The sequence below is a fragment of the Leguminivora glycinivorella genome, chromosome Z, assembly GCF_023078275.1.
Source record: "Leguminivora glycinivorella isolate SPB_JAAS2020 chromosome Z, LegGlyc_1.1, whole genome shotgun sequence".
NCBI lineage: Eukaryota > Metazoa > Arthropoda > Insecta > Lepidoptera > Tortricidae > Leguminivora > Leguminivora glycinivorella.
In genome coordinates, this window is record NC_062998.1 from 12944008 (window position 1) to 12960478 (window position 16471).

The 16471-nt window shown below is 37.3% G+C and overlaps 1 protein-coding gene across 6 annotated transcripts in view; it reads right to left on the reverse strand.

The window, feature by feature from the left end:
* Positions 1 to 16471, reverse strand: part of LOC125241288 (protein sickie) — a 205504-nt gene that overhangs the window by 52947 nt on the left and 136086 nt on the right. For 3 of the 6 annotated variants that reach the window (XM_048149682.1, XM_048149686.1, XM_048149687.1), the window contains 6 exons: positions 15591 to 15704; positions 15003 to 15191; positions 14394 to 14420; positions 13245 to 13351; positions 6221 to 6349; positions 2315 to 2397 (listed from right to left, as the gene is read on the reverse strand). In XM_048149682.1, the coding sequence (XP_048005639.1) occupies positions 2315 to 2397; positions 6221 to 6349; positions 13245 to 13351; positions 14394 to 14420; positions 15003 to 15191; positions 15591 to 15704 (649 nt within the window). The remainder of the gene's footprint in view (positions 1 to 2314; positions 2398 to 6220; positions 6350 to 13244; positions 13352 to 14393; positions 14421 to 15002; positions 15192 to 15590; positions 15705 to 16471) is intronic. The other 3 variants (XM_048149684.1, XM_048149683.1, XM_048149685.1) reach the window with 3 other exon arrangements.

The following is a 16471-nucleotide window of genomic DNA, read 5'->3' on the forward strand; positions in this document are numbered from 1 at the left end:
CGACAGAGCCAGACTACCTTTCGCGGCGTTTCGTTTTCGTTTCGCGTCGCAGAAATGGCACCAGATCTGTGACGCTGACTGACGCGTAACGGATTTTATCCAAGAGGTCCTTTTACGTTCGCGCTGCCTTTTACTCGCACAGACCGTTGCATTATTTAACCTATCACACCCGTTTTGGTAGTCTGAGGAGACATACACATGAACCCTTGGAACATTTAGATGAAAACGAATATGTTTTTGCGTCGTACTATCCGGTACAGTGACTTGGATTTTTCCTACTTATTTATCTTGACTTAAAAGGGTCGACATATATAAAAAGTCGGCGAAGTGCATTTTAGACTATGCAATATATTTTCGATAAGACGTATTAATTTCTCTCCGTTTTCTTTTTTTGTCCATTCATTTTCACGTGTTGAAGCAGATGTGCCAGCACGTGCTCGGTGTTTCTGGAAGGACGTCATGGGTCGTGATGATAACAGATAACAAATTTTGCCCTTCTTCTAGCATTTATTTCAATTAATTCAAATCATATTAAATTAGAACAGATTTGCATTTGTTTTATTTCGTTCAATAGTTAAATATTAGGTTGTTGCATAATTATTTTCCCACTTCAAAAATTTCTTGCTATTTCCAGTATTGTCTGGAATATTCTAGAATAAATCTGGTATATAGCAGAATGTTCTCGAATCTTTCACGTCGGGTATATAAGCGGGGGCTTGTCACAGGGATTTAGTTAAAATATAAACAATGGACCAACAACATCTTCGAGCGATTTACTTATACGATACACAAATTGGGAACCAGTTCAAGGGAAACAGCAAATAAGATTAAAAGTGCTTTTGGCCCAAACACTACTACCGATCGCACAGTACGAAATTGGTTCCAGCGCTTTGATGAAGGAGACACAAGTCTAAAAGACATTCCTCATACTGGTCGCCCCGTAACTTTTGACGAAGTGGCATTGCGGCGCAAGCTTGAGTTGCATCCGGATTCCACCACCAGAGATTTAGAGAAGATTCTAAAATATCACTACAGTACCATAGATCGCCATCTACAATCCATGGGTTACCGTAAAGTTTTGTCAAGATGGACGCCTCATGATTTGACCGATGCTCAACGTGAAGTATGTGTTAGCATTTGTGAAAGTCTGCTGCTGCGTCCCCAAAAAAAGAACATCATCACTGGAGACGAATCCTGGATCTTGGTACGAGAACGTCACACGAAAAGCCTTTTGGATACCTGCCGATAAACGGCCACCAACACAGCCGAAAAGCAGTACGCATGGTCGGAAATTTCTCCTGTCAGTCTTCTGGGATTCGCAAGGAATGTTGTTTTGGGAGTTACTGGAGGATAACCAGACTATTGACGCCGAAGTCTACGTGAATCAACTAAAGAAGTTGGCGAACGCTGTTAAAGAAAAACGGCCAAAACGTCTTGAAGTGTCATTACTTCATGATAATACAAGACCACATGTTGCGATTGTATTGTATTGTATTGTATTGAGGACCCGTAAATTTCTAGAGGAGCTCGGTTGGACAACGATACCTCACCCACCTTATAGCCCTGATTTGGCACCTTCCGACTATCACCTTTTCCGGGCTTTAAAACAGCATCTTCGTAAAAAGAAATTCGAAAATTCCGGTCAGCTAAAAAATCACCTTGCTAATTTTTTTGCCTCTCAGCCACTTTCTTTTTGGGCTAAGGGTATCGGTTTTTGCCTAGCAGATGGCTACATGTTCTAGATAATAATGGTGATTATATTGTCGATTAATTGATTTGATGCAGTGGGTGTCATACCCATATAGGCCATAATACCCATAAATGACGACCGGTCTGGCTCAGTCGGTAGTGACCCTGCCTGCTAAGCTGCGGTCCTGGGTTCGAATCCCGGTAAGGGCATTTATTTGTGTGATGAGCATGAGCACAGATATTTGTTCCTGAGTCATGGATGTTTTCTATGTATATAAGTATGTATCTATCTATTTAAGTATGTATATTGTCGCTTAGCACCCATAGTACAAGCCTTGCTTAGTTTGGGGCTAAGTTGATCTGTGTTAAGGTGTCCCCAATATTTATTTATTTATTTATTTAATATATAGACTTTTAATCTTCAAAACAAATCTGATCGGATTATATCATTAATACGAGTAGATAGATACTTGTCATTAAGCCCAGGCTGACCTCAGCCCGCAAGACGCTAGTGGCTCTTAAAAAAAACTATTACTTATAATATGTGTGCCTATCTAACATGTCTAAACCTAATGATTTCTTCTGTGGTTGTTATTTCTTTTCAAATGTTTATTATTGTACTTACGTCGTGTGCCTGCCTCTCCTCGGACCCTGCGCCGGCGGCAAGCGAGGACGCAGTCGAAACCAGCGAGGCGGTCGATCCGTGAACTGTCGGAAAATCATTCGGTAAGTTAGATGTCAAGAAACATTTATTACGATGTACATTTTACCAATGTGGGTGTAGTTTTTAATACAGAGGTAGACTTTTATGACGTCACAATTGCTGCTATTTTCATATCTGTCATGTCATAGTTATATTCAGATCATCGTTATGTATTGATTTCAAATATCCTAGATGACTTGAGCGTAAGGCCTGATTTAGACGGCATGCGAACTCGCATGCTATTTTGGTTGCATTGCGGGCTGTTGAGATTACATACAATTTTGCACAGCCATCAAATACCGCAATGTTATTAAACTCGTATACGAGTTCTCGTACCATCTAAATAGGTACTAATTCGATTTCTGGGTAGGTACAAAACGGACATGACCAGTGTGCGTAGCCGAATGCACAAACGCTCACGAAACGCTCACGATAATATAGCTCTTTCGTATCTATTTATCTCTAGCCAGACTACATTTCTGCGGTGTTTTGGTGGCGTTTCGCGTCGTAGAAATGTCATTCGGCTACGGGGCCTGGCTCCTTTACGTAAATGTTTTTGAAGAGAAACCAATTAGATAATTGTATCTTATACAATGACCTAAGTATAAAAGATTTTTCCCCTCACTACCTCGGAAACACGTGTTTTGTCCTTTAATACCAGCGGGTAAAAACGCATTTTATCCACTAGTGGGTAAAGTAATTTGACCTTGAATAAAGTCAAATTAACTGCTTTAAAATTGATAAAAGTAGGTGAATCTAGTAACAAAGATGATTTACCACCTGTGGAACTACTGGAAGCAGTGATAAACGCATTTTTAGCGTTGTAGTTGTAGCGAGGACGCTATAGTGAGGGGAAACGTTTTGTGTTACACTCGGGTGCAAATGTATTTTTCATCACACCCGCACTTTAAATGTGCTATTGCACGCAGGCGGAGCGTGAGTTATAGAAAAATCGTTCTCCCAAGGGAATAATGAAATTTCTTGTACCATACTCAACTTTTTTACATCTATTTACATATTTTTTACATTGCGAGTGTGATGAAAAACATTGTGTGTAACTCGGAAAGTATGAATATTACTAACTCGAGTCTTTAAATCGCTCCGGCAAGCCGTCGCGATTTAACTTACTCTCGTTAGTAATATTCAACTTCCTCCCCTTGTTGCACAATGTACTATTACTTCTCGTGTGTTAAAAACTCGCAAGTTCAGGATTCTATTCTTGAACCACTCGCTTCGCTCGTGGTTCAACTATAGAATCATTTCACTTGCTCGTTTTTCAATTCCACACTCGGCGTTAAAATACAACTTTGCCCCCTTGTATAACAAATAACTATTAGCTCGTCTATATTTAGATGTCACTTTAAAACACATGAACATTAAACATGATTAAAAACCTACATAAAATGATACAAACGAAGTAAAATATGCAAGGACATGTACCAAAGCGGACTTATCCCCGAAAGGGGTCTCATCCAGTTAACCCGTGAGAAAACAAGTAAATCGGTACAGTCTCACGCTCACGGGCGGTCTGTCGTTATTGTTTCATTTATTGGTTTATTGATTTACTGTAATTCATGCATTTAGTATAATCGGGCGTTCAGCCAATAAATCAAGTCGATAACAGGTGAAATGAGGCTACTGTAGCATTACCTACATCTGAAGGCCATGGGAATTTACATCAGGTATTTCAGAACTAGGTTCCGACCGTGTCTTCGTCTATGTGAAAGTATGATTTGATTGACACAAACTATACATAGTACCTATATCCTTTCCCAAGCATCACAATATCTTTACGTTTGTTTAGAGAAAAGGGGTGTCCGTCCGCTACCCCATTTTTTTCAAGCCTCAATAGGGAATAATAATATTAATAGGTACTCTAATATCTATCACATTTTTCTGGCAAAAAATAGAAAGACTTAATTTTGCATTTATAATATATGTGTACTAAACACTGAAATAATGTAAGAATAGTATAAATTCAACTTTAAGTACGTAGTGAAGTACTGTGAAGTCTGTGATGCCACAGTACGTATGTATTATAAAATCCCTTTTATTTGTTTCGTGAAATTTACTATTAGAAGTGCCTACGAAAACTAAGAACAGGTACTTGCGCGTAAAAAAGGTAACACTTTTGTTACGAGTGCAGGTAAGATTAAACCTTTCATTGTGAACAAATTATCAATGGAACCAGAGGGTCGTTGCGTGACCGGTACTGAGCAAAAAAAAATGTCCTTTAATATTTATGGTTCTTCAATTTATACTATACATTCTTCTTCTTCTTCCTAGCGCCAGGGTCCGCTTTCCTGCTCAGCCTTCTCCACTTAATAATTGAATAATTTATACTATACATTATTCAATTAAATTCAGAAACAACTTATAAATAGTTGTAATAGTAGATAATTATACATATAATATATATAAAATAGGATGCCTGCGCTGTGACATACGCGCAGTGGAAGAACATGTCCGCAATCAGTTCTAACTATTAAATACTAATTGTTATGGATACATTCAGTATTATTCTCTTGGCCATGAAAAAGAGGCATCATATATTGTAGGTAATAAATATTTATACTTGCTACATGTTTTTTATGCAAACTGTACACATACCAGCGCACAAGAAGGGTTTTAAAAAGAGTTTTATCTTATACCAAATACAGCGAGGTCCCTACATAGCATTGGCGGATCTGCCTACGACCTATCTTCGGTTCACAATGTGTAGGTACTTACAATAAGTTAAGCTCGCGGCGGCGTCTCTATAAATTGATTTTTATATGGTTGTACCCCCAAAGAGACTTTGAGTGTACCGTGGGAATTTATGTAAGAACGTTCCTATAAATTTATTTGTTTATTGTTGAAACAGTGATCGATCGAAGAACGTCGACCTACGACCAGCGTACGCTATAGAACCACGCTGAAATAAGTTAGCAATTATTTAGACAGCCTCAGCGATGCACATGTTATTTTAAATATTAAACTTCGATGTAATTATGGCGACTGCTCAACCATTGCAGTGGCAGAATAGGATATATTTTATTCCAGACAAATTATGAAATTACACATTATAACAAAAACAAAAAGGTATGAAGACCCACAAAATGGCCTCATCTCAGCGTGTTGCCGGTGACTTCCAGGGCTGATCTTCCGATGACGATATCAAGTGAGAAAGAAAATCTTTACCAACTTATCTTAGCTTGACTCTAGTAGTCACTTATTATAAGGCACAGCGGGGCAAATTTCAACTGGGGGTCAAATGTAACTGGTCAATTTTTTCCATGTTTTACAATGTTTGCATTATTAAATAGTGTCCACCGGTTATATATGGTAGGCGTGTTCAGTAGATACATGTAGAACTCAACATCATAATGGAAAAAATGAATTAGTTACATTTGCCCCCCAGTCGAGATTTGAACCGCTGTACTTTACGTACACTTTCATTGATAGGTACAGCTACAACTGCATTCGATCGACGTCGAACCGGACCGTCCGTGTGTCCAGTAACACGTATAATATATATTATATGAAATAAATAAATATTATAGGACAGTCTTATATAGATTGACTGAGTCCCACGGTAAGCTCAAGATGGCTTGTGTTGAAGGTACTTAGTAAACGATATATATATAATATACAAATACTTATATACATAGAAAATATCCATGACTCAGGAACAAATATCTGTGCTCATCACACAAATAAATGCCCTTACCGGGATTCGAACCCGGGACCGCGGCGTAGCAGGCAGGGTCACTACACGCTAGGCCAGACCGGTCGTCAAGTAATATAATAAGGATAGGTAAGGATATGGTAAGGTCGTTAAGTATATACCGTCATCGTTTTTCTTGGAGTAGTGGTGGGAGTGCCTCGGCGTGTGAATGACGTTGCCGGGCTGGTGCGTCGGGCTGAGAGCCGACCGCGGCGAAGGCGACGGCGGCTCTGACACGCCGTAGTTGATGCCTGGAAGATATTGTTTAGTTAGGCTAGGTAATAGTAGGTAAGCAGTGTATAATAAGCACTACGCCATAAATTAAATATAACAAGATCATACCATCCCATACATTAAAATGCGACCGCCTAAGACCGCGCTTACACTCCACCACACATAGATGGCGCCACAAAAAAAATGTCTTGTAGCTTTCATTTATACTTGTAGATGGCGTTAAGTGTCACTTTTGACATAGATTTACGGCTCGGAATTGACACTTAATGCCAATCTACAAATAATCGGTGGCAACAAGGCATTTTTCTGTGGCGCCATCTATGTGTGGTGGAGTGTAAGCGCGTTCGTAGGCGGTCGCATTTTAATGTATGGGATGGTATGATCTTGTTATATTTAATTTATGACTACGCGGCTAGCCTCAAACGGCCAGCCGCACAACGGACACTGTACGTACTATGGCATCGCGCAGTATGGCCACTCCCGCTCCCCGCTAAAATGCCGCCCACCCCTGTCGGTTACCTCACAGTTACCGCCTGTCAAAAATGCTAACCGTCGACCTGTCATATTTCACTCATACAAGCATAGTACGCGTTCACCTACACGAACTTAGACTGTGCTAGGAACGCGCCTCTTTCATATATTTGAACGCGCCTCGTTTATTTCATATATTTGATCGCCAGTGTCCGAGGTATGGCTTAGTGCGTACTAGCCCTACAGAATACTACAAGACAAATCCCCTCAGATAAGTTCGCCTTTGTACTGTTCTTTACTGTAATTACTGTGTTTTTTGTTATTAATTGTACAATAAAGAGTTTACTACTACATACTACTACAAATGACCATAATTGCGAGAATCTCCAATGTCCCTTACATCTCCTCAAACATATCGACGCGGAAACGGCTTTCGCCGACATAAAGTCACTTGTTAGTGTGAACATGCGTACGAATGTGTTCAGCGACGAGGACGCGCAGGCGTCCGTTATACTAACGAGCGATTTTGGTCGGCTAGAGCACAGAATATATAATCGTACAAGCTAGAGTCGATTCCGCGTCAATAGGTTTGGGGAGACCCTTCTACTAGAGTGATCTTACTCATCATCTTCCATCGTCATGGCAGCACTGAACTGTTTTGTTACTTATACCTTTAGTTCATGGGGTCTAGAGATAAACATTTCGCTGGATAATATCGGCCTATCGTCCGCGGTAAGGTAACATATGGTAAATCGCTATTTCTCCCCATCGCTCCTCCGTATAAGGCACTGGTCCCACCGTGCGCTAGTAAGCTATGAGCTATCGGCTATAAAAACGAACAAAAGATAAGCACCCCGTGCAAATAAAAGAGACACGGCGATATTGATAGCTCACCGCCGGGCGAGTAAATAAACATCGCCGTGTCTTTTTTTATGACGACCGGTCTGGCGCAGTCGGTAGTGATCCTGCCTGCTACGCCGCGGTCCCGGGTTCGAATCCCGGTAAGGGCATTTATTTGTGTGATGAGCACAGATATTTGTTCCTGAGTCATGGATGTTTTCGATGTATATAAGTATTTATATATTTTATATCGTTGTCTGAGTACCCACAACACAAGCCTTCTTGAGCTTACCGTGGGCCTCAGTCAATCTGTGTAAGAATGAAAATGAAAATGAAATGAAAATGAAATATTTATTTTTCAAGTAGGCATATTACAATGCGCATATGAACGTCAAATAAAGCTACGCCGGCTCTAACCCTACGCCTCAGCCTCGAGAAGATTTCAGTCCCCCCTCAGTTGGGAGGGGGGTATCCACTATGGGACCGGCAAGAAACTCGGCGGGCAACTTCTTTTCAAAACATTACATCTTATAATTAACATGCATTAAATAACAACATACAATTTAACATGCAAAAGTATTCATCAAAGAATATGAACAGACTAGGTACTCTATGGAAATCAATTTCAATAAATTATATTATCTTATACTATTAAACGAGCAATTCTTGTATATTTATTTATTTATTTATTTATTTATTTATTTATTTATTTATATATACCGACGATCTCGGAAACCGCTCTAACGATTTCGCTGAAATTTGTTTTGTGGGGGTTTTCGGGGGTGAAAAATCGATCTAGCGTAGCCTTAGATCCCGGAAAACGCGAATTTTCGAGTTTTCATGAGTTTTTCTTTCGCATTTGTAAACGTAAAATATGGTCCTTAATTTCGCCGCGCGCGCATCGATTCCGCGTAGCTCAGTCGCACGAGGTCGGTCTAATGTACGCAGATAGATCGTAGGTGTCAGGGTTTCGAATCCCGGCCAGAAATTAAGTTTTTGTTTTTTGTCTTTTTTTTTGTTTTTGTATTTATAAGAGTTTTTTTTTAATCTAAAGACGTGATATATTAAAATAGAACCGAGCGAAGCTCGGTCGCCCAGATATTTGCTTAATAATACGTCGTTCTTCTTCAGAGAAAACATATCAAATTGTCATAGAAGAAAAAGATAATATGAATCTCAATATCATTAAATATGTAATTTACCTACACAACATAAAATATAAAATATTTGATGTGCTTTCTTATCTGAACTGTGTCCTCTATACATAATACAATTATTTTAATTGCTATTCGTTTTTTGTAGTTTCTGGTTCGGGCCATGCATGTTTGTCTGTCAAATAGTCCTCGACTCTGTAATAAGCCTTTAACATCAATGATTTTTTTAAGTAGTTCTTAAGAGCTGGGAGGGGTAATCTCAAAGCAGTGTCAGGTAACTTATTATAAAAATGAATGCATTGCCCAACAAATGACTTCTGTACTTTACGGACACGAAACTTCTTTATGGCAAGCTTATTTTTGTTTCTAGTGTTATAATTATGGATATCAGAATTCTTAGTGAAACAGTCTAAATTCTTAACAACATAAATTATACTATCATAAATGTATTGGGAAGCTACAGTTAAGATATTAATTTCTTTGAAGAGTTCTCTTACTGATTCACGTGTTCCTAAGTTGTAAATAGAACGAATGGCTCTCTTTTGTAATACAAAGATAGTCTGTATGTCAGCTGCTTTGCCCCAAACCAGAATACCGTATGACATTACACTGTGAAAATAACTATGATACACTAGGCGAGCTGTCTCAACATTAGTCAGTTGCCTGATTCTCCTAACGGCGTATGCGGCTGAACTTAATTTGCTTGCTAGTTTCTTTATATGAGGACTCCATTGTAGATTTTTGTCCAATGTTAAACCAAGAAACAGTGTTGTATCTACCATCTCTAAGCATTCATCATTCAAAAGTATTTTTGTATCGATTGGTTTAACATTCGGCAGAGAAAATCGAATACATTTGGTTTTCTTAGAATTAAGAAGTAAATTGTTGACAGTAAACCACTGCAGTACATCAGCTAACGTGCTATTAATTACATTGTAATCCGTAGATTTTCGGTCAACATTAAAAAGCAGTGATGTATCATCAGCAAAAAGTACTATTTCACAAAAGTTTTTCACTATACATGGCAAATCATTTATATAAACCAAAAACAGGAATGGACCTAAAATTGAGCCTTGTGGCACTCCTAATTGGACTACAGTCCCGCTAGAGCGAGTTTTGTTAACAACTACTGTTTGTGTTCTATTGCTAAGGTAAGAAGACATAAAGTTTAGGGCATTTATAGACAAACCATAGTGTTCTAATTTCAAAATGAGCGTTCCATGATCCACACAATCAAAGGCTTTTGAAAGATCACAAAATATGCCAATTGCATCACAAGAATTTTCCCAAAAATTATATATATGTTTAATGAGTACCGAAGCAGCATCGGTCGTGGAACGGCCCCTTGTGAAACCGAACTGTTTGCTTGTAAGTAATCTATGTCTGTTGAAGTGTCCCAGTAGATCATTTAACATTAGCTTCTCAAAGACTTTACTTAGTACAGGAAGTATTGATATGGGACGGAAATTGGTTATATCACTCGAATCACCCGATTTAAAAAGCGGTATGACTTTGCTACATTTCATAAGATCTGGAAAGGTGCCTTGTGAAATTGAAATATTATATATTACGGCCAAGTAAGGTGCTATTATATCTATGACATGACTAATTACTTTAACTGATGTTCCCCATAAGTCTTCCGTTTTCTTTAAATTGAGTGACTTGAATGTTTTAACAATATTTACAGAGTCTACTTGACTAAATTCAAATGAATTATTACATTTCTTAACATTAGCACAAAGTAATGAATGGGCTTGAGCCGCAGAAGAATGTAAACATTTTGTGGTGTTAACGGCTATATTTGAGAAATAATCTTCGAATGCCGAGGCAACATCGCTGTTCGACACTATTTGTTGATTATCTGATACAATGTTGACTTGACAATCGCGTGATTTACATTTACCAGCTTCTTTATTTATAATACTCCAAGTTGTTTTCACTTTGTTGCCCGACACTTTCAATTTAGAACTAATAAAGTTTTTCTTGGCAGTTAAACACACTTTCTTGAAGATTCTTGAGTAGTTTCTTACATAGTCCAGGAATTCTGAATTCTTGTTCAGCTCTCTCTCACCATAAAGTTCATAAAGTCTTTTTCTACTTTTGTGAATACCTACAGTAGCCCATTCACTAAACTTTGTTTTAACTTTTGACCCACTAATAGATTTCACTTTGAAATTGTTATTAAATTGATTAAGAATTACATTGAAAACATCTTGATACAAATGATTACAGTCATAATGCGAAAATGGTATTATAGACAAACTATGTAGAATTTCATTTTTGAATGATTCCAAGCGAGATCCAGTAATGGGTCTATATGTTATTGTTTGTGGAGTATCATGAATAACGTTTAAGAAAGCTGCCCTTTGGCCGCTGTGATCGGAATGAAAACAGTTAAATAATTTCTTATCTATACATTCACAGTTACAAAAAATATTATCTAGGCATGTTGCACTAGTCACACCTACCCGGGTAGGTTCAAGAAATAAATTAAATAAATTAAATGATTTAAACAAACAGAACATTTTAACAGTATTACTAGATGACTCGAGCAAGTTAACATTAAAATCTCCACATACAATAACATGTTTTTGGCCCTTGCATACTAAATTCAGAACATTTTCCATTGTAGATTCAAATATGCTGAAGTCAGCTGATGGTGGTCTATAAACACATACAATAATATATCTGTCTAATTCAACACATGAAATTTCTATAGTTCTTTCTATGGAATATTTTACAACATCTTTGCGCTCTTTACACTTCATACAATTTTTAACAATAATAAGGGAGCCACCATGAGCAGCAGATTTTCTGGCAAAAAAACTAGCTAATTTAAAATTAACATAATCAAATATCAACTGTTCTTGTTTCAACCAATGTTCAGTAATACACATAACTTCAACATTATTACTATCTAAAAATAATCCTACTTCTAATTCTTTGCTGGAAAAACCCTGAATATTCTGGTGAACAACGTTCATATTCAGGTGTTTTTCCGCTGTCTTACAATCTAGTTTAAATGAGGCATGGGGTCCTTGGCTTTGTCAGCTGACTGAGACTTATATATAACACTATTACATCTATTTGGCTCAATATTGAAGGCCAATAACTCCACTAAATATACAAATAATTTCTTTGGCAAAAATACCTTCCGTGGAGCTAGCATGAAGCGCTCAATGAATTTATTTAAGTCAAAGAAATGGTACTTTTTATTAACAGCTATGGCATGGTACATTAAAGAATTATAGTAAGCTATCTTACAATTATAGTCATATGATACATTTTCTGCATAAGGTAGTGCACATAATATAATTTTCCCCACACCAGATTTTTCAATAACATTTAGTGTGGACATTAATTTATCTATGCTAAGCTTATCTACATTAAGACTATTTCCTAATAAAATTACTAATGTAGTACTGCTATCATAACATCCCTTTGAAATAAGGTCACATAAATGAGACAAAGTAATGTTTTGATAACAGTAATTTGTCACTTGTTGCTCTAACTGGTAGCTTAATAATGGGCCCATTCCTAACCCAATCTGATCTGAAAAAACAACAGTCTTACTGACTGCTCTAGGGGGCTGTTTAACTACTGCCGCATGCCTAGTTGTGTCGTGGGCCACATCGGCTTGAATAATCTTTGCTGGTGGCATTTGGCCACAATTACAATGTTTTCCATTTAATAATGCCTTACACCGCTCCTCCAAATCTCTATTTTCTAGCAGCAATTTATTAAAAGCCTGTATGTGCTCCTCAACTTGTTTTTTAGTAGTCTCATACATGGTGGATACTGCCAAAAGCTCATCTTTCAGCCTGTTAATGTCGGCATTTAATTTCAGAAAATTTGATTCCTTGACTTCCAGCTCTGAATGACAGTCTTGAACCCTATTTTTCATAACTGTTAATGTATGTTTTAATTTACTATATTTTTTAATACATGCCTGGCCTTTGATCAGCTTTTGGGTTCTCCTAATATACCTATTAATCTTAATGTACTTTTTTAACTTATTACTACTATTAAAGAATACTATGTGTTTGGAGTCCCTACTCAATTGTGTTTCACCGCTTACCAACTCTTGGTACACATTCTGTAACTGCGAAGCATCATAGTGCTCCCGCTCTTTCCTAAACAAATTAAGTTCCTCATTAGCCTCAATGTCCTTATAATATTTATTTATTTACACGGGAGTGATTATCTTTTGTTCGTTTTTATAGCCGATAGCTCATAGTTTACTAGCTCGCGGTGGGACCAGTGCCTTAGTGCTAAAGATCTAGTTGTGTTTCGTTCGTCAAGGAGCGTGGACGATTCACACTGGCTAGGCAGACTGTTACTTTGGAACTATGGCGAACTGGTGATCGGTGGGATAAGTTAGTTTTGCTCGTAATTCATAACTTACTGATTTCGGATAATGTTAAAACTAATGAAATACATATGTTACCTTGTCCCCCTGGTCCATATTGCACGGGCAGGCAATAATAAGGCTCATAGTCACTCTCGGAGGACCTTTGCAGCATCGACGGATACAACTTCTCAGACTTCGTGGATCTGCAATGACAGAATACTTAAGCGATATGCTCTGGGAGTTAACAGTCATAAATATATGAGGCGCAGGACACACAGCAAGCGTCATTTAGTACTTTTAAAATTTTTGAGTTTTCGAGGTGATTTCGTATGCACGGACCCTTAATCTGTTAAACAAAAGGTACTGTTTAGTGTTTACTCCCTACGCAGTTATTTAATTTAATTTTCCTGCTTTTAAGGCTAAAATCGTTCCCGTCATAATATAAGAGAATGGGAACACGCTTGTTTAAGAGTGTCGCTATATATCTCATATTGGGGCATTGCTCGAGAACGTCGCTTACGAAATGCTTGGCTTGTATGGCAGCTATTTCAATTTTCAATCAAATCCGTAGAGCTCGATGAAATACTGCAAGTTTGTTAACCAAGTCATGAAAGGTTATCAGACACAACTTCGCGTCTTCAGAAGTATTAGAAGAATTGTATTTCGTAAGCAAAATTCTCGTGGAATGCCCCTATTGGGGCTAATTACCTATTTTCCGAAGTCATGATTGAGGTGTTCCATATTTGAACCGCAATAATATCACGATAGATGATTTTTAAACTTTAACGATACTACAAAGGCGTCTGTTTAACTAATTAAGGGTTCGAGCCGAAAGAAACATGTCTGAAATTTTCACTGCACTCATACTTTCGAAATGCGCAATAATGTCGCGGTGTGTTCTACGCCTAAGGCACGGCACGAAACGACACATTATAGCTGACAAAAGCTCATAATTAAAGTACGCATAACTGATTATTCATTATCCATACAACTTATGAATGGACAAATAAAACAAAAACAATGAATGAAATTCGACGCTTTAAAAATTTAAATATTACAAAATAATTTGTTATTTGGCTTCAAAATAATGAGTGATATTACTTTGTGAAGTGTAACAAAATGTGTATAAATCAATAAATTAGTGGTAATAAGCCGTGCCAGTCATGCGATTGTAATAAGAGTTTACTTTTACGTGAAGCGTGCCACCTGGAAGCTAAAACAAACAAATTTCCGACCGTGGCATACCTTGGGAACGTCCTATCTCTCAGATAGCTAAAAATTGTAATTGTCAATAAGATTATTTTAACTGGTTTATTATTCAAAAGAAATTATATGTTCGATGGCAATGAATAAGGAGTTTAAGCATGACGAATGAGTTCAGTGATTGAAAATGAGATGTGCATGACCCCCTTAATTCCAATTCCTACATGTATGTTCCACTGCACGGTTTGGAAAAAATCGTGTGTCCACCAGTGTACTGATGTACTTATGTGTAATGTCGGCCACATGTTATAGAGTTGTAAGAATATTTTTAGCTACAAGCATTTCGCTCCATCAGAAAGGCGAGAATATTCGCGATTAGAAAGTGCCTATATAAACTGCTGACTGCAAGAGAGAAATATACAAAAATTACTATACAAATATAGCGAAATGATTATTGTTACTACTCTTTAGTGTAACTATAGGGAATACGTAAAATCTCTTTTTATATTTTCAAAGTTTCCAAATTACTTTAATTTTATTCTTGATATTTTAGAGCTTTTTTTGTAATTATAGATTTCAAATTATCCATGCGCAAAAATCGCAAAATGTACTTTTTTATCATTTTTAAATAGTTTATAAAACCGAACCCACCTAATACTGTTGCTCCGGTTTAGCCTGGAGCCCTGCGGTTCCCGGTGCATGATGAGCTTATTGTGAGTGAGTGAGCTGCGGTGGTGTGAGTTAGGGGAGGAGGTGTGGTTGTGCGCGGCCGAGTGCAGCGACGTGAGAGACTCCATCGACTCGCCCTCGGACAACCGACCGCTCGCCGAGTAAGTGTTGCTGAAAGGGGAAACGCGATAAGGGGCATGCTGGCCAGGAGTTTGACCGGGGCAAGCATGACTAACATGTGCGTATGACACTTCTGGTAAACAAAACACAAATAGCACACAGGTATTGGGCAAAGGCGGAATGAAATGAACTAGGTATGTTAATGATATGACAATGCTATGATACAGTTGGAGGAGTTGAAAACCTTGGGGTCGGTTGCAAACATCATTAACTTTAAAAATTGCTGATGGTGTAAAGTCATAGGTACACTATTTTACAAAATAAATATACTAACCAGATAATCATGAATAGAAATCCTTATAGTTTTAATTATTTACACACACACTCTCTGCCATAGAGCACAATATTTAATCTAATGTTTAAAATATAATACAAAATAACAATATTCACCTGTGCCTCAGCCAAGGAGCGTAGGGTATTCCATAATCTGACTTCACTTCTGAATAAGTTTGTGTATCCGAAAGGCTACCGTCACTGATCTTAATCCCACCTCTTGGGGTGATTCTGGAAACAATTAAAAAATTTGGTTAGAAAATATTAAATACTATGAAAAAATGTTCATTGACCAGGTTGTGGTCAATGCAGGCATCTAAGTGATATAAAAGTTCCCAGGATCTTAAAGATATTTTCAAACATGTAAACTATCTTGTTTGCTCACAATGATAAGATATTACAAGTGCACAGTAAACAACTAAACATATAATATTTATTACAATTTATAAGCACTTGAATGAAACTTTACCTGAATGTATGTGACATTATTTTATTCTATAACACTTGTTTTTTTCCAAATAATCATAACAAGAAAAAAACAAAAGAGACCACATTGATTTTGTTGCGGCTGACATCAAGAGAATACTTCGCAGTAGACTTATTTGTATTGACCAAGTGGCACTAATACAGGCCCGTATTCAGAATTGCAATGTATGTACAGCTACAGTTGCACATTTTTAAGATGTCATTGTTTTAGATGTACTAATTTTGACATTAATATTAATGTTGGGTTTCTATAAAAAAAATTTAAGCCACTGACCCTTGAAATAGATTTTTTTTTTACATAACACACTATTTCAGGTAAATAATTAATTACTTATAGCATATGAAATTGTGATTTCCAGTCAAAATTGTAACTATTATAGAATAATATTTCAAATATTTCAATCCAGCCCTGTACTCCAGTTATTAAAATCCAAGTATATGACATGTACTAGCAAAAAACTGTAGTTATTTCTCTGTCTAACATTAGAGAATACAAACATACTGTCTCAACA